This window comes from Coregonus clupeaformis, unplaced genomic scaffold (genome assembly GCF_020615455.1).
Source record: "Coregonus clupeaformis isolate EN_2021a unplaced genomic scaffold, ASM2061545v1 scaf3316, whole genome shotgun sequence".
NCBI lineage: Eukaryota > Metazoa > Chordata > Actinopteri > Salmoniformes > Salmonidae > Coregonus > Coregonus clupeaformis.
Window position 1 is genome coordinate 8699 of NW_025536770.1, and position 18750 is coordinate 27448.

Genomic DNA, 18750 nt, shown 5'->3' on the forward strand with positions numbered 1-18750 from the left:
CTAAGACCTCAGTTCTAAAACCCAGTAAACAAGTTACCATGGACTAGGACCCATTAGATTCTAAAAACCAAGTAGGATGCTACTAGCATACATTGACCTACACAGCAGATATCAATACCAATGTCAAATGGTAATTTAAAAATCTAGCATTTAACCTGTTTATACCCAGAGGGGTCATTGTAATAATGCTGATGCAAAAGCATGTTTATAATCATGCAATAATGTACACATCAACCCAGTTACTCAAGTCAGGTAACTGACCTCATGTCAAAGTATGAACCTACAAAAACACTGACACAAGTATTAGAGTCAAAGTTTAATTTAGAGGCAAAACAAGCAAATGCAGAGCCACACACCCTGGACTACAGTACCCATGAACTCTTGCATGACTCCTAAGCACAATGTCCCGCTTCAGATTTCCATGTTTGTGGCCAATAAATCCCAGTTGCAGAGGTGAATGGATCCTCAATAGCGTGGTCAGTAACAGAAGGCTGTTGGTCTACAGACTTTCCCACTTGTGCTGGAGACCTCAAGAGCGGAGGAGATCGTACCATACCCACTTGTTTACTTTTTGATAGTAGAGTCGTCGTCGTCAGGCGGCGAGCCGGTAGCGGCACCAGTAGAGTCGTCGTCGTCAGGCGGCGAGCCGGTAGCGGCACCAGTAGAGTCGTCGTCGTCAGGCGAGCCGGTAGCGGCACCAGTAGAGTCGTCGTCAGGCGAGCCGGTAGCGGCACCAGTAGAGTCGTCGTCAGGCGAGCCGGTAGCGGCACCAGTAGAGTCGCCGTCGTCAGGCGAGCCGGTAGCGGCACCAGTAGAGTCGTCGTCGTCAGGCGAGCCGGTAGCGGCACCAGTAGAGTCGTCGTCGTCAGGCGAGCCGGTAGCGGCACCAGTAGAGTCGTCGTCGTCAGGCGAGCCGGTAGCGGCACCAGTAGAGTCGTCGTCGTCAGGCGAGCCGGTAGCGGCACCAGTAGAGTCGTCGTCGTCAGGCGAGCCGGTAGCGGCACCAGTAGAGTCGTCGTGCAGGCGAGCCGGTAGCGGCACCAGTAGAGTCGTCGTCGTCAGGCGAGCCGGTAGCGGCACCAGTAGAGTCGTCGTCGTCAGGCGAGCCGGTAGCGGCACCAGTAGAGTCGTCGTCGTCAGGCGAGCCGGTAGCGGCACCAGTAGAGTCGTCGTCAGTCTCCAAATACTCTGCATTACAGACCAAAACAGTTGGGCATTCTACAGGAGCATATCTGTGCTACAGTTCCATTTGATTGTGTCGCAACATTGCACACCACTCAACTCAGCACAGTTGTAAGAGTATGTTGCAGGCCTTACCTTCTCTGGCTTGTTTAGAGTCAGACACTATGGACCGGAGCAAGGCCAGGGCATGTGCAATGGAGACGTCATTTGATGCTAGCTCTGAGAAATATCGGTACACAAGCAAGTTATTACAACAGCAAAGGTTGACAATTCCTGGCTAAACATTATGAAACTAAAGGGATCCTCTGGTCTCTAAACAGTCAATATTTGACTAAAGCCAATTAACACCAAAGAGTAACGCAAACACCACCATATACAGAGACAAAGAACATTGCTACAAGGGATGGGATAAAACGTGGGGGAAAGAACGCTTACCTCCAAATCTCCTCTGTAGAGAGACTCGATCTTGCTTCTTGGACTTTCCAACAGGGGAACAACAAACTGAGGAGAGAGTTGACAGAAGAGAAGCTCACAAAACAGTAGTCACATTTTAATCCAATTTACAAAGTTAAGCATAGTTCCTAAACAAAGCCCTTCAATCCAAATAAAACATTAGTCAACCAACCATTGAAGACCCCAACAGTCAGCACAAAGAGCAGCAATCCTCTCAGAGCTCCCATGATAACAACAACAGTCTTGCTATCAACAAGTAATGTCTTCCCATGGCCTGTAAGAGGCTTATATAGGCCACTAATGACCCTTTACCTGACTCCCACCTGAAGCCAAACAAGACTTAACGATCAATTAACAAGCTTGATTGAGGTGTAACGTTCAGATAGAAATAGATCATGTAGAACAGATGTTTCTTCTTTGGAGGGCAGGCAATCCTTTTTACTCTATATATTGCATTTCTATCTGCAATGTTTTACCCTTCTGGTCTCAGATCAGCAGTAGAAAGAAGTAGGCCTAATGATTTTAGGTATATTCTTCAAAGATATTAGGGGGAAATAAACACTGTACCCAAATCCACTTGTTATTATGCTCCTGGGAAATAGGTAGACCTCCACCATATACTCATTCACAGTTTTACAGCTGTGTTATATTCCTTTATTTACATAGATCACATATATAAATATATATGTTAGCTGCAAGTCGTTTTGGGAAAAAATCCCCATATTTTATTATTTTTAACATAAATCATAAATGTCATATTTTCCTCCTTTGCTCTGTAGGAGTCTCGGCTGGTGGAGGTCCCTCGTATGAAGGACATTCAAGTGGATGTGACCCCAAAACTGCAGGAGAGGCTCAGCGGGGTGACAGACATCCTGTCACGGATCTCCAAGCTAGTGTCTGAGAACATGTGTGTTGTTTTTATGGATAGTCATCTCCAATCTTTTAAAATGTCTGTCTCTGTGTTTCTCCCCCACTTTATTTTAAGAATGTGAAATGTCAGAATAATACTAGAGAGAATGATTTATTTCAGCTTTTATTTCTTTAATCACATTCCCAGTGGGTCAGAAGTTTACATACACTCAATTAGTATTTGGTAGCATTGCCTTTAAATTGTTTAACTTGGGTCAAATGTTTCGGGTAGCCTTCCACAAGCTTCCCACAATAAGTTGGGTGAATTTTGGCCCATTCCTCCTGACAGAGCTGGTGTAACTGAGTCAGGTTTGTAGGCCTCCTTGCTCGCACACGCTTTTTCAGTTCTGCCCACAACTTTTCAGGGAAGTTAGGAACCAATATACACAAGCAGTTAGGAAAGCAACGGCTAGCTTTTTCAAACAGAAATTTGCATCCTGTAGCACTAACTCCAAAAAGTTTTGGGACACTGTAAAGTCCATGGAGAATAAGAGCACCTCCTCCCAGCTGCCCACTGCACTGAGGCTAGGAAACACTATCACCACCGATAAATCTACAATAATCGAGAATTTCAACAAGCATTTTGCTACGGCTGGCCATGCTTTCCACCTGGCTACCACTAGCCCGGTCACCAGCTCTGCACCCTCCGCTGCAACTTGCCCATGCCCACCCGCTTCTCCTTCACACAAATTCAGACAGCTGATGTTCTGAAAGAGCTGCAAAATCTGGACCCCTACAAATCACCTGGGCTAGATAATCTGGACCCTTTCTTTCTTAAATTAGCCGCCGAAATTGTCGCAACCCCCTATTACTACCCTGTTCAACCTCTCAGAGAGCCCCAGAGATTGGAAAGCTGCCGCGGTCATCCCCCTCTTCAAAGGGGGTGACACTCTAGATCCAAACTGTTACAGACCTATATCCATCCTGCCCTGCCTTTCGAAAGTTTTTGAAAGCCAAGTTAACAAACAGATCACCGACCATTTCGAATCACACCGTACCTTCTCCGCTATGCAATCCGGTTTCGAGCTGGTCATGGGTGCACCTCAGCCATGCTCAAGGTCCTAAACGATATTATAACCGCGATCGATAATAGACAGTACTGTGCAGCCGTCTTCATCGACCTGGCCAAGGCTTTCGACTCTGTCAACCACCGCATTCTTATTGGCAGACTAAATAGCCTTGGTTTCTCAAATGACTGCCTCGCCTGGTTCACCAACTACTTCTCAGATAGAGTTCAATGTGTCAAATTGGAGGGCCTGTTGTCTGGACCTATGGCAGTCTCTATGGGGGTGCCACAGGGTTCAATTCTAGGGCCGACTCTTTTCTCTGTGTATATCAATGATGTCGCTCTTGCTGCTGGTGATTCTCAGATCCACCTCTACGCAGACGACACCATTTTGTATACATCTGACCCTTCATTGGACACTGTGTTAACAAACCTCCAAACGAGCTTCAATGCCATACAACACTCCTTCCGTAGCCTCCAACTGCTCTTAAACACAAGTAAAACTAAATGCATGCTCTTCAATCGAATGCTGCTGGCTCCCACCCACCCGACTAGAATCACTACTCTCGACGGGTCTGACTTAGAGTATGTGGACAACTACAAATACCTAGGTGTCTGCTTAGACTGTAAACTCTCCTTCCAGACTCACATTAAGCATCTCCAATCCAAAGTTAAATCTAGAATCGGCTTCCTATTTTGCAACATGTTGCCAAACATGCCGTCGTAAAACTGACCATCCTACCGACCGGCGATGTCATTTACAAAATAGCCTCCAACACTCGACTCAGCAAAATTGATGTAGTCTATCAAAGTGCCATCCGTTTTGTCACCAAAGCCCCATATACTACCCACCACTGTGACCTGTACGCTCTTGTTGGCTGGTCCTCACTACATATTCGTCGCCAAACCCACTGGCTCCAGGCCATCTATAAATCACTGCTAGGCAAATCCCTGCCTTATCTTAGCTCATTGGTCACCATAGCAACACCCACCCGTAGTATGCGCTCCAGCGGGTATATCTCACTGGTCATCCCCAAAGCCAACACCTCCTTTGGCCGCCATTCCTTCCAGTTCTCTGCTGCCAATGACTGGAACGAACTGCAAAAATCTCTGAAGCTGGAGACTCCTTTTTCCCTCACTAACTTTAAGCATCAGTTGTCAGAGCACCTTACCGATCACTGCACCTGTACACAGCCCATCTGATATTAGCCCACCCAACTACCTCATCCCCATATTGTTATTTATTTTGCTCATTTGCACCCCAGTATCTCTATTTGCACATCATCTCTTGCACATCTATCATTCCAGTGTTAATACTAATTGTAATTATTTTGCACTATGGCCTATTTATTGCCTTACCTCCATAACTTGCTACATTTGCACACACTGTATATATATTTTCTGTTCTATTTTTGACTTTATGTTTTGTTTTACCCCATATTTAACTCTGTGTTGTTGTTTTTAATCGCACTGCTTTGCTTTATCTTGGCCAGGTCGCAGTTGTAAATGAGAACTTGTTCTCAACTGGCTTACCTGGTTAAATAAATGTGAAATAAAATAAATAAAAATAAAAGGTTTTCCTCTAGGATTTTGCCTGTACTTACAGTAGCTCTATTCCATTTATTTGTATCCCCCCCAAAAATCCCTAGTTCTTGCAGATGACAAGCACACCCATAACATGATGCAGCCACCATCATGCTTGAAAATATGAAAAGTGGTACCCAGTGATGTGTTGGAATTGCCCCAAATATAACTTTATGTTCAAGACATTAAGTTAATTTCTTTGCCACATTTTTTTTCAGTTTTACTTTAGTGCCTTATTGCAAACAGGATGCATGTTTTGGAATATTTTTATTCTGTACAGGCTTCCTTCGTTTCACTTTGTCATTTAGGTTAGTGATATGAGGTTTTTATAGTGTTATGTCATGTCATAGCATCGTGGGGACCAGGTTAGAGTTACTAGATAATTGGCTTGGTGCCACAGAGTCTACATTCTGTTATGTCAGAGGAGATTACTGATGTTTATGATAGCATGATTGATGGACAGGATATACTGACTTGGGGTAAAGAGTAATAACATCAAAGAATGGGAGTGCTCATGATGATTACCAGATGTTCGTGGAGAGACTTGTAACAGAGTGTATACAGTCGTGGTCAAAAGTTTTGAGAATGACACAAATAATAATTTTCACAAAGTCTGCTGCCTCAGTTTTGATGATGGCAATTTGCATATAATCCAGAATGTCATGTAGAGTGATCAGATGAATTGCAATTAATTGCAAAGTCGCTCTTTGCCATGAAAATGAACTTAATCACAAACAAAAAAATGCCACTGCATTTCAGCCCTGCCACAAAAGGACCAGCTGCCATCATGTCAGTGATTCTCTCGTTAACACAGGTGAGAGTGTTGACGAAGACAAGGCCTGAGATCACTCTGTCATGCTAATTGAGTTAGAATAACAGACTGGAAGCTTTAAAAGGAGGGTGGTGCTTGAAATCATTGTTCTTCCTCTGTTAACCATGGTTACCTGCAAGGAAACACATGCCGTCATCATTGCTTTGCACAAAAGGGCTGCACAGGCAAGGATATTGCTGCTAGTAAGATTGCACCTAAATCAACCATTTATCGGATCATCAAGAACTTCAAGGAGAGAGGTTCAATTGTTGTGAAGGCCTCAGGGCGCCCAAGAAAGTCCAGCAAGCGCCAGGACCGTCTCCTAAAGTTGATTCAGCTGCGGTATCGGGGCACCACCAGTGCAGAGCTTGCTCAGGAATGGCAGCAGGCAGGTGTGAGTGCATCTGCACGCACAGTGAGGCGAAGACTTTTGGAGGATGGCCTGGTGTCAAGAAGGGCAGCAAAGAATCCAGAAGGCGAGGTCAGTACAGGTGCATCAAAGCTGGGACAGAAACTGAAAAACAGCTTCTATCTCAAGACCATCAGACTGTTAAACAGCCATCACTACCACATTAGAGGCTGCTGCCTATAGACTTATAGAAATCACTGGACACTTTAAGAAATGGAACACCATCCACTTTAATAATGTTTACATATCTTGCTTTACTCATTTCATATGTGTATATACTGAATTCTATACTATTCTACTGTATCTTAGTCCATGCCGCTCTAACATCGCTTGTCCATATTTACATTTAAGTCATTTAGCAGACGCTCTTATCCAGAGCGACTTACAAATTGGTGCATTCACCCTATAGCCAGTGGGTTAACCACTTTACAACAATTTTATATATTTTTTATTTTTTTGGGGGGGGGGGCTAGAAGGATTACTTCATCCTATCCCAGGTATTCCTTAAAGAGGTGGGGTTTCAAATGTCTCCGGAAGGTGGTGAGTGACTCCGCTGTCCTGGCGTCGTGAGGGAGCTTGTTCCACCATTGGGGTGCCAGAGCAGCGAACAGTTTTGACTGGGCTGAGCGGGAACTATGCTTCCGCAGAGGAAGGGGAGCCAGCAGGCCAGAGGTGGATGAACGCAATGCCCTCGTTTGGGTGTAGGGACTGATCAGAGCCTGAAGGTACGGAGGTGCCGTTCCCCTCACTGCTCCATAGGCAAGCACCATGGTCTTGAAACGGATGCGAGCTTCAACTGGAAGCCAGTGGAGTGTGCGGAGGAGGGGGGTGACGTGAGAGAACTTGGGAAGGTTGAACACCAGACGGGCTGCGGCATTCTGGATGAGTTGTAGGGGTTTAATGGCACAGGCAGGGAGCCCAGCCAACAGCGAGTTGCAGTAATCCAGACGGGGAGATGACAAGTGCCTGGATTAGGACCTGTGCCGCTTCCTGTGTAAGGCAGGGTCGTACTCTCCGAATGTTGTAGAGCATGAACCTGCAGGATCGGGTCACCGCCTTGATGTTAGCGGAGAACGACAGGGTGTTGTCCAGGGTCACGCCAAGGCTCTTCGCACTCTGGGAGGAGGACACAACGGAGTTGTCAACCGTGATGGCGAGATCATGGAACGGGCAGTCCTTCCCCGGGAGGAAGAGCAGCTCCGTCTTGCCAGGTTTCAGCTTGAGGTGGTGATCCGTCATCCATACTGATATGTCGGCCAGACATGCAGAGATGCGATTCGCCACCTGGTTATCAGAAGGGGGAAAGGAGAAGATTAGTTGTGTATCGTCAGCGTAGCAATGATAGGAGAGGCCATGTGAGGATATGACAGAGCCAAGTGACTTGGTGTATAGGGAGAAAAGGAGAGGGCCTAGAACTGAGCCCTGGGGGTGATCCAGGAGTGAGCCGCGCCGGAGATGCCCAGCTCGGAGAGGGTGGAGAGGAGGATCTGATGGTTCACAGTATCAAAGGCAGCAGACAGGTCTAGAAGGACAAGAGCAGAGGAGAGAGAGTTAGCTTTAGCAGTGCGGAGAGCCTCCGTGACACAGAGAAGAGCAGTCTCAGTTGAATGACCAGTCCTGAAACCTGACTGGTTTGGATCAAGAAGGTCATTCTGAGAGAGATAGCAAGAGAGTTGGCTAAAGACGGCACGCTCAATAGTTTTGGAAAGAAAAGAAAGAAGGGATACTGGTCTGTAGTTGTTGACATCAGTGGGATCGAGTGTTGGTTTTTTTGAGAAGGGGTGCAACTCTCGCTCTCTTGAAGACGGAAGGGACATGGCCAGCGGTCAAGGATGAGTTGATCAGCGAGGTGAGGTAGGGGAGAAGGTCACCGGAGATGGTCTGGAGAAGAGAGGAGGGGATGGGGTCAAGCGGGCAGGTTGTTGGGCGGCCTGCAGTCACTAGTCGCAAGATTTTATCTGGAGAGAGAGGGGAGAAAGAAGTCAAAGCATAGGGTAGGGCAGTGTGAGCAGGACCAGCAGTGTCATTAGACTTAACAAACGAGGATCGGATGTCGTCAACCTTCTTTTCAAAGTGGTTGACGAAGTCATCCACAGAGAGGGAGGAGGGGGGGTGGGGGGAGGATTCAGCAGTGAGGAGAATGTGGCAAAGAGCTTCCTAGGGTTAGAGGCAGATGCTTGGAATTTAGAGTGGTAGAAAGTGGCCTTAGCAGCAGAAACAGATGAAGAAAATGTAGAGAGGAGGGAGTGAAAAGATGCCAGGTCGGCAGGGAGTTTAGTTTTCTTCCATTTCCGCTCCGCTGCCCGGAGCTCTGTTCTGTGAGCTCGCAATGAGTCATCAAGCCACGGAGCTGGAGGGGAGGACCGAGCCGGCCGGGAGGATAGGGGACACAGGGAGTCAAAGGATGCAGAAAGGGAGGAGAGGAGGGTTGAGGAGGCAGAATCAGGAGATTGGAGGGAGAAGGATTGAGCAGAGGGAAGAGATGATAGGATGGAAGAGGAGAGAGTAGTGGGAGAGAGAGAGCGAAGGTTGCGGCAGCGCGTTACCATCTGTGTAGGGGCAGAGTGAGTAGTGTTGGAGGAGAGCGAGAGAGAAAAGGATACAAAGTAGTGGTCGGAGACATGGAGGGGAGTTGCAGTGAGATTAGTAGAAGAGCAACATCTAGTAAAGATGAAGTCAAGCGTATTGCCTGCCTTGTGAGTAGGGGGGGACGGTGAGAGGGTGAGGTCAAAAGAGGAGAGGAGTGGAAAGAAGGAGGCAGAGAGAAATGTGAAGGGTGAGCCATCCTCAGGAAAGGAACTTATCAAGGCGTCAAGCTCATTGATGAACTCTCCAAGGGAACCTGGAGGGTGATAGATGACAAGGATATTAAGCTTAAATGGGCTAGTGACTGTGACAGCGTGGAATTCAAATGAGGAGATAGACAGATGGGTTAGGGGAAAAATTGAGAATGACCACTTGGGAGAGATGAGGATTCCTGTGCCACCACCCCTCTGACCAGATGCTCTCGGGGTATGCGAGAACACATGGTCAGACGAGGAGAGAGCAGTAGGAGTAGCAGTGTTTTCAGTGGTAATCCATGTTTCCGTCAGCGCCAGGAAGTCGAGGGACTGGAGGGTAGAATAGGCTGGGATGAAGTCAGCCTTGTTGGCGGCAGAACGGCAGTTCCAGAGGCTGCCTGAGACCTGGAACTCCAGGTGTGTGGTGCGTGCAGGGACCACCAGGTTAGAGAGGCAGCAGCCACGCGGTGTGAGGCGTTTGTGTAGCCTGTGCGGAGAGGAGAGAACAGGGATAGGCAGAGGCATAGTTGACAGGCTGCAGCAGATGGCTACAATAATGCAGAGGAGATCGGAATGAAATGAACTAAACATCTGGGAAAGGAGAGAGCAGGCCTCCCTCACCAAAAAAAATATAACTCTCCCAACTTCCACCTCAGAAACTATAATTGTTTCACTGAACCACCCGAATAAAACTCTCCCAACTTCCACTTTAGAAATTAGAATTGTTGTAAACTACAGCAGACTGTTATCAGTAGCTGTAATTAAGTACAGCAGCTACCAACCACCTAACGTTAATGCCTCGGATAATGAGGTTACAAAAACAGCTGAATGGTGGCAGCTAGCTGGCTCAATCACAGGTACTCTTAAAAATGAAATAACATTGGAAACAACTAACCACAGTTGCTAAAAGTTACCAGTAGCTACCCGCTAGCTAGCTTTGTTGGTCCAAGTAGTGGGTAAGCTAGCCTCGTGCTTCGCCGGGGTCCGCCGAATACAATACTTACCTACAATAATTACCTACAATAACCTACAATAACTACCTGAGTAAACTACCTATAATACCTAACTACAATACCTACCTACAATCTAAATACATGGTTTAATCTTTACTCAACACCATATAAGAAGCCAAGCTTACCTTTCATAACGCAGCAATGATTAAACGTTGGGTAGCTAGCACAAAGATAATGTATTTAGCTACTACAGTACAGCCAGCTGGTAGTGTTGGCTAGCTAGCAATGGCTGCTGTGTTGACTTTGTTTGAAAAACGGCGTCGCTGCGAACGAATGTAGCTGGCTAAAAGGATATTGTTTTTAGTTGCTACCGTTGCTAATAGCTACTCGCCAGCTAATCCAGGAGGTGAGTTAGCTAGCTTCGTGCTACACCCGGCACCGCCGAATACAAAAGTAACCTACAATAACTACACAACAACTACCCACAACAGCCCACGATGCCTACCTATACTACTTAATAATATACAGCCCACGATGCCTACCTATAATACCTAACTACAATCTAAATACATAGTTTAAGCCTTACTCGACAAAGCCCAAGCTATGTATAAAGCCAAACTGGCAGACTGCAATCAGTAGCTGTAATTAAGTACAGCAGCTACCAACCACCTAACGTTAATGCCTCGGATAATATGTATATGTCCTTAATTAATTCCTTACTTAGATGTGTATATTGGGTATATGTTGTGAAATTGTTAGATATTACTGCACTGTCGGAGCTAGAAGCACATGCATTTCGCTACACCCCAATAACATCTGCTAAACACGTGTATGTGACCAATAGAATTTGATTTGCTTGTGGTTCTTGGCCCACGCAAGTCTCTTCTTATTGGTGTCCTTTAGTAGTGGTTTCTTTGCAGCAATTTGACCATGAAGGCCTGATAGACGCAGTCTCTACTGAACAGTTTGTTGAGATGTGTCTGTTACTTGAACTCTGTAGCATTTATTTGTGCGGCAATTTCTGAGGCTGGTAACTAATGAACTTATCCTCCGCAGCAGAGGTAACTCTGGGTCTTCCTTACCTGTGGCAGTCCTCATGAGAGCCAGTTTCATCACAGCGCTAGATGTTTTGACTGCACTTGAAGACACTGTCAAAGTACTTGAAATGTTCCGGATTGACTGACCTTCATGTCTGAAAGTAATGGACTGTCGTTTCTCACACCTGTTAATTGAAATGCATTCCAGGTGTCTACCTCATGAAGCTGGTTGAGAGAATGCAAAGCTGTCATCAAGGCAAAGGGTGGCTACTTTGAAGAATCTCAAATATATTTGGATTTGTTTTACACTTTTTTGGTTACTACATGATTCCATAGTGTTGATGTCTTCACTATTATTCACAGATTCTGCAACATCCTCATTGACATGTACCACCCCCAAACTAAGACCTCAGTTCTAAAACCCAGTAAACAAGTTACCATGGACTAGGACCCATTAGATTCTAAAAACCAAGTAGGATGCTACTAGCATACATTGACCTACACAGCAGATATCAATACCAATGTCAAATGGTAATTTAAAAAATCTAGCATTTAACCTGTTTATACCCAAAGGGGTCATTGTAATAATGCTGATGCAAAAGCATGTTTATAGTCATGCAATAATGTACACATCAACCCAGTTACTCAAGTCAGGTAACTGACCTCATGTCAAAGTATGAACCTACAAAAACACTGACACAAGTATTAGAGTCAAAGTTTAATTTAGAGGCAAAACAAGCAAATGCAGAGCCACACACCCTGGACTACAGTACCCATGAACTCTTGCATGACTCCTAAGCACAATGTCCCGCTTCAGATTTCCATGTTTGTGGCCAATAAATCCCAGTTGCAGAGGTGAATGGTTCCTCAATAGCATGGTCAGTAACAGAAGGCTGTTGGTCTACAGACTTTCCCACTTGTGCTGGAGACCTCAAGAGCGGAGGAGATCGTACCATACCCACTTGTTTACTTTTTGATAGTAGAGTCGTCGTCAGGCGAGCCGGTAGCGGCACCAGTAGAGTCGCGTCGTCAGGCGAGCCGGTAGCGGCACCAGTAGAGTCGTCGTCGTCAGGCGAGCCGGTAGCGGCACCAGTAGAGTCGTGCGTCGTCAGGCGAGCCGGTAGCGGCACCAGTAGAGTCGTCGTCGTCAGGCGAGCCGGTAGCGGCACCAGTAGAGTCGTCGTCGTCAGGCGAGCCGGTAGCGGCACCAGTAGAGTCGTCGTCGTCAGGCGAGCCGGTAGCGGCACCAGTAGAGTCGTCGTCGTCAGGCGAGCCGGTAGCGGCACCAGTAGAGTCGTCGTCGTCAGGCGAGCCGGTAGCGGCACCAGTAGAGTCGTCGTCGTCAGGCGAGCCGGTAGCGGCACCAGTAGAGTCGTTGTCGTCAGGCGAGCCGGTAGCGGCACCAGTAGAGTCGTCGTCGTCAGGCGAGCCGGTAGCGGCACCAGTAGAGTCGTCGTCGTCAGGCGAGCCGGTAGCGGCACCAGTAGAGTCGTCGTCGTCAGGCGAGCCGGTAGCGGCACCAGTAGAGTCGTCGTCGTCAGGCGAGCCGGTAGCGGCACCAGTAGAGTCGTCGTCGTCAGGCGAGCCGGTAGCGGCACCAGTAGAGTCGTCGTCGTCAGGCGAGCCGGTAGCGGCACCAGTAGAGTCGTCGTCGTCAGGCGAGCCGGTAGCGGCACCAGTAGAGTCGTCGTCGTCAGGCGAGCCGGTAGCGGCACCAGTAGAGTCGTCGTCAGGCGAGCCGGTAGCGGCACCAGTAGAGTCGTCGTCATTGGTCTCCAAATACTCTGCATTACAGACCAAAACAGTTGGGCATTCTACAGGAGCATATCTGTGCTACAGTTCCATTTGATTGTGTCGCAACATTGCACACCACTCAACTCAGCACAGTTGTAAGAGTATGTTGCAGGCCTTACCTTCTCTGGCTTGTTTAGAGTCAGACACTATGGACCGGAGCAAGGCCAGGGCATGTGCAATGGAGACGTCATTTGATGCTAGCTCTGAGAAATATCGGTACACAAGCAAGTTATTACAACAGCAAAGGTTGACAATTCCTGGCTAAACATTATGAAACTAAAGGGATCCTCTGGTCTCTAAACAGTCAATATTTGACTAAAGCCAATTAACACCAAAGAGTAACGCAAACACCACCATATACAGAGACAAAGAACATTGCTACAAGGGATGGGATAAAACGTGGGGGAAAGAACGCTTACCTCCAAATCTCCTCTGTAGAGAGACTCGATCTTGCTTCTTGGACTTTCCAACAGGGGAACAACAAACTGAGGAGAGAGTTGACAGAAGAGAAGCTCACAAAACAGTAGTCACATTTTAATCCAATTTACAAAGTTAAGCATAGTTCCCAAACAAAGCCCTTCAATCCAAATAAAACATTAGTCAACCAACCATTGAAGACCCCAACAGTCAGCACAAAGAGCAGCAATCCTCTCAGAGCTCCCATGATAACAACAACAGTCTTGCTATCAACAAGTAATGTCTTCCCATGGCCTGTAAGAGGCTTATATAGGCCACTAATGACCCTTTACCTGACTCCCACCTGAAGCCAAACAAGACTTAACGATCAATTAACAAGCTTGATTGAGGTGTAACGTTCAGATAGAAATAGATCATGTAGAACAGATGTTTCTTCTTTGGAGGGCAGGCAATCCTTTATACTCTATATATTGCATTTCTATCTGCAATGTTTTACCCTTCTGGTCTCAGATCAGCAGTAGAAAGAAGTAGGCCTAATGATTTTAGGTATATTCTTCAAAGATATTAGGGGAAATAAACACTGTACCCAAATCCACTTGTTATTATGCTCCTGGGAAATAGGTAGACCTCCACCATATACTCATTCACAGTTTTACAGCTGTGTTATATTCCTTTATTTACATAGATCACATATATAAATATATATGTTAGCTGCAAGTCGTTTTGGGAAAAAAATCCCCATCTTTTATTATTTTTAACATAAATCATAAATGTCATATTTTCCTCCTTTGCTCTGTAGGAGTCTCGGCTGGTGGAGGTCCCTCGTATGAAGGACATTCAAGTGGATGTGACCCCAAAACTGCAGGAGAGGCTCAGCGGGGTGACAGACATCCTGTCACGGATCTCCAAGCTAGTGTCTGAGAACATGTGTGTTGTTTTTATGGATAGTCATCTCCAATCTTTTAAAATGTCTGTCTCTGTGTTTCTCCCCCGATCGCCCTCCTCTTCCCCATCCCCCACCCCCTCTCTTCCCTAGGTTCTCCCCAGGATAAGTGCACCATCCTGGCTGTGGTCCCCAGTCCTGCTGCTTCATGTCACTTAGCTGGGAATAGGGTCCCAGCGAATGTATGTGGTCGTTGCTTACTTTAACATAAAACTCTCATAGATATTACCACAGTAAGTGTAAATAATAACAATTTATTCTGGGCTCTATAATTAGTAACCTGAATGATGTTCAAAATAAATCCTAAGTGTATCCTAAGACATTACAATAATGTATCGCTGTTTTAACCATAATATCTATTTAAGACAGTTATCTCGCAATTGTACAAGCAATACCATTCATGCTGAAAATAGTTTCAACATCTTTAGTTACTCATATATACTAACAATTTACTTAAATCACTCAGTCAACTTATAAATCATAACCAAAACCAAATTACTTATCTCAACCAAATTTTGAATGACAATTCTAAGTGATTCACATTGGTCCTATCACTCAAAATTAAAACCCTCAACTTTATCACACATTACAACTGTCAGAATGTACAATTATATTAACATACCGTATATATATATCCATAATTCTATTATGACCTTCCTCATCCTGAGAATAACTACAGATAATTATCTCAATGCATTCTTCGTACTATTAATTTAGCAGTGTATATACAGTTGAAGTCGGAAGTTTACATACACCTTCGCCAAATACATTTAAACTCAGTTTTTCACAATTCATGACATTTAATCCTGGTAAAAATTCCCTGTCTTAGGTCAGTTAGGATCACCACTTTATTTTAAGAATGTGAAATGTCAGAATAATACTAGAGAGAATGATTTATTTCAGCTTTTATTTCTTTAATCACATTCCCAGTGGGTCAGAAGTTTACATACACTCAATTAGTATTTGGTAGTATTGCCTTTAAATTGTTTAACTTGGGTCAAATGTTTCGGGTAGCCTTCCACAAGCTTCCCACAATAAGTTGGGTGAATTTTGGCCCATTCCTCCTGACAGAGCTGGTGTAACTGAGTCAGGTTTGTAGGCCTCCTTGCTCGCACACGCTTTTTCAGTTCTGCCCACACATTTTCTATAGGGCTTTGTGATGGCCACTCCAATACCTTGACTTTGTTGTCCTTAAGCTATTTTGCCACAACTTTGGAAGTATGCTTGGGGTCATTGTCCATTTGGAAGACCCATTTGCGACCAAGCTTTAACTTCCTGACTCATGTCTTGAGATGTTGCTTCAATGTATCCACATAATTTTCCTTCCTCATGATGCCATCTATTTTGTGAAGTGCACCAGTCCCTCCTGCAGCAAAGCACCCCCACAGCATGATGCTGCCACCCCCGTGCTTCACGGTTGGGATGGGGTTCTTCGGCTTGCAAGCTATCCACTTTTCCCTCCAAACATAACGATGGTCATTATGGCCAAACAGTTCTATTTTTGTTTAATCAGACCAGAGGACATTTCTCCAAAAAGTACAATCTTTGTCCCCATGTGCAGTTGCAAACCATAGTCTGGCTTTTTTATGGCGGTTTTGGAGCAGTGGCTTCTTCCTTGCTGAGCGGCCTTTCAGGTTATGTTGATATAGGACTTGTTTTATTGTGGATATAGATACTTTTGTACCTGTTTCCTCCAGCATCTTCACAAGGTCCTTTGCTGTTGTTCTGGAATTGATTTGCACTTTTCGCACCAAAGTATGTTCATCTCTAGGAGACAGAACGCGTCTCCTTCCTGAGCGGTATGACAGCTGCGTGGTCCCATGGTGTTTATACTTGCGTACTGTTGTTTGTACAGATGAACGTGGTACCTTCAGGCGTTTGGAAATTGCTCCCAAGGATCAACAAAGACTTGTAGTGGTCTTCCATTTTTTTCCTGAGGTCTTGGCTGATTTCTTTTGATTTTCCCATGATGTCAAGCAAAGAGGCACTGAGTTTGAAGGTAGACCTTGAAATACATCCACAGGTACACCTCCAATTGACTCAAATTATGTCAATTAGCCTATCAGAAGCTTCTAAAGCCATGACATCATTTTCTGGAATTTTCCAAGCTGTTTAAAGGCACAGTCAACTTAGGTTATGTAAACTTCTGACCCACTGGAATTGTGATACAGTGAATTATAAGTGAAATAATCTGTCTGTAAACAATTGTTGGAAAAATTACTTGTGTCATGCACAAAGTAGATGTCCTAACCGACTTGCCAAATCTATAGTTTGTTAACAAGAAATTTGTGGAGTGGTTGAAAAACGAGTTTTAATGACTCCAACCTAAGTGTATGTAAACTTCCGACTTCAACTGTACCTCCTACCCAAATTAGGAAATTTAGATAAATCCAAATGTATTATTGACACAGCTTACCAACCCCTTCCTTCCCCGGCACTTAAATCTTCTGGCGTCTCTTCATTATCTTCTTCAGACATCTTCATAGTTCAAAATGACTTGCCCATGACAATATCCCAACTTCAGTGTCTCATCCGAGTCACCACCATCTCTACACCCCATTCTGTTTTGTCCATTTGCCAACCAGTATACCAACAACATGAGAAATGTTTTATTTGAACAGATCTCTCTCCATCCTCAATCCTCGTGGACTCCTGTGCCACTCCTGAGAAAAAAAGGCATGAGAGACAATCCGTTGATAGCTTCGATTGGCTTTTGTAGACCGGTTGCAGGTAGAAGTGGTGCTGTACAGGAACGTCTTCAACGCCTCTGATGTTCATCTTCAGCCGGTTTAGAGTTTTGTTTATTTTTTAGGTTCACAATTTTGTAGGCCCAATTATCCCTGCTATGCATCAAGACACCATTTGTATTTACCTCAAGAGAAGACAGAACATAACATTTTAGTTGAGTTAATTTCTAATCCAAGAAATCAATATAAGCGTTGAATATATTAGAAATTATTATGTTTGACCAATTATTCTTAATACCAATTTCTAATATACTCCCCAATTTCTGTTAGGGAAACCCTCCACAGACAGAGAAATGACTGGTGTGAAAGTCAGGTGATTCTGGAACTTTTGGAAGATGTTGAAGTTCTTGGATGTTCTTGGAGTTCTGTCCCTCCGCCGAGGGAATCAGCCATATCACGTAGCTCATCAGTAGCATTCCCATTGCCATCGTCTCCCATCACCTGATTCTGGTCAGCTCCAGCGTCCTCAGCTCCCTCATCTCTAGGTCGTCAGTTTCCTCGTAGTACTCTGTTGCAGTGGTTTAGATGATACCAGGTCGATCTCCCCTCTATCCGTACATCCATTGGTGTAGCCTGGGTGACGATGTATGGTCCCTTTAGCTCTGAACCTTCTTCCGTCACTAGGGTCTCGGATCATGCAGAGTCCTTCTCCATTTATCAACATCGTTCTGTGGATTGTGTCCTTCTGGCATCGTACCAATAGGGAAGTTGAGAGTCACTGCTGCAAAGACACACAGACACAAAATAAAACAATGCTCAGCATTGGCGGTGCCATCTTCCTCCTCTGGGGTTGGAACACTCCTACAGTGGGACACATGGATGCAGGTATCTCTCTCTGCTACTTTCCCCTCCATCGATGTAGCCAGCAACACCTAGTACTGACCTCCCCACTTAGGTTTTGTCCATCTCTTACTTCTGTAATCCTTTACCGCCAGTCTCCAGGGCGCAGACAATGCTCCTATTCTCCTGCTAGGTTGGGCAGAGAAGACTTCACCCGTGGGAAGAAAGTCTTAAGAACATAGTTAGTTGAGACACCGTATGCTACTATACCCTGTCTTCTTATCAGTCAGGACAAGCCTTGAGATTAGGAAGTGCTCATTCTTGCAGTTTATAGGTCACTAGTTTCAGAGACAGGCCTCCTCTACACACTTTCCCATAAAACATTTAATCTAACCCATAACACATTCATTACTACTGCTCATATTCTTAATACAATTTGCATATTTACCAAAAAGCCCCATGCGACCAGTACTTCCCCCCTTTGGACACATGACTCACATCGTGATTCATATGTTCAAAAAACAAAACAACGTAAACGAAAATAATAAATGAAATTAAAATGACAACCTTTGATAACACCTTAACTTAATTGTATCCCATAAGGTAATTCAAGGAATACTAAATTTGACTAGCGACAGGTGTGCCTCATTCAGGACTAGCTCTCTCACTCTGTCCTTGTCATGGTCCGAATGATATATAGGTCTATTGCCAAATTATAAACTTCTTCATAATTATTAGTATTATAAATTACCCTCAACTCGGTATAATAAATTAACTTAAATTCCTCATCCTATGTCTCTCAGTTTTCCAGTGTGGGTGATCAAATCACACTAGAAAGTCAGGACAGAGGTCAGAGGTCATTCAAACCCTTCAAAGAAGTGTTTCATTCTATAGTAGACTAATCTTTAACAACAGTCAATTTCATTTCATAAATTTTGTGTATCC

General features: G+C 45.1%; 2 protein-coding genes across 2 annotated transcripts; both read right to left on the reverse strand.

Annotated features, from left to right (window-relative positions):
• Positions 1-564: 564 nt before the first annotated feature.
• On the reverse strand, positions 565-13629 carry LOC123489801 (polysialoglycoprotein-like; the record flags this gene model as incomplete). Its single annotated transcript, XM_045220192.1, has 7 exons — positions 565-1188; positions 1618-1683; positions 12199-12839; positions 12876-12908; positions 13038-13121; positions 13338-13403; positions 13528-13629. Coding segments are annotated over 7 exons (1616 nt in total), but the record flags the coding sequence as incomplete, so codon positions are not given.
• On the reverse strand, positions 928-1884 carry LOC121547024 (polysialoglycoprotein-like). The gene is made up of 4 exons (XM_045220194.1): positions 1808-1884; positions 1618-1683; positions 1318-1401; positions 928-1188 (listed from the first exon to the last, which is right to left on the reverse strand). The coding sequence occupies exons 1-4, from the start codon at positions 1860-1862 to the stop codon at positions 983-985; spliced, it is 411 nt and encodes a 136-aa protein (XP_045076129.1). The 5' UTR covers positions 1863-1884; the 3' UTR covers positions 928-982.
• Positions 13630-18750: the final 5121 nt, after the last annotated feature.

Excerpts from the sequence above, each read along its gene's own strand:
- LOC121547024 (XM_045220194.1), bottom strand. The coding sequence starts at position 1,862 with ATGGGAGCTCTGAGAGGATTGCTGCTCTTTGTGCTGACTGTTGGGGTC. Across the intron at positions 1,402-1,617 it reads TCTACAGAGGAGATTTGGAG|AGCTAGCATCAAATGACGTC; the intron begins GTAAGCGTTCTT and ends GATATTTCTCAG. Across the intron at positions 1,189-1,317 it reads CTCTAAACAAGCCAGAGAAG|AGTATTTGGAGACTGACGAC; the intron begins GTAAGGCCTGCA and ends TCTGTAATGCAG.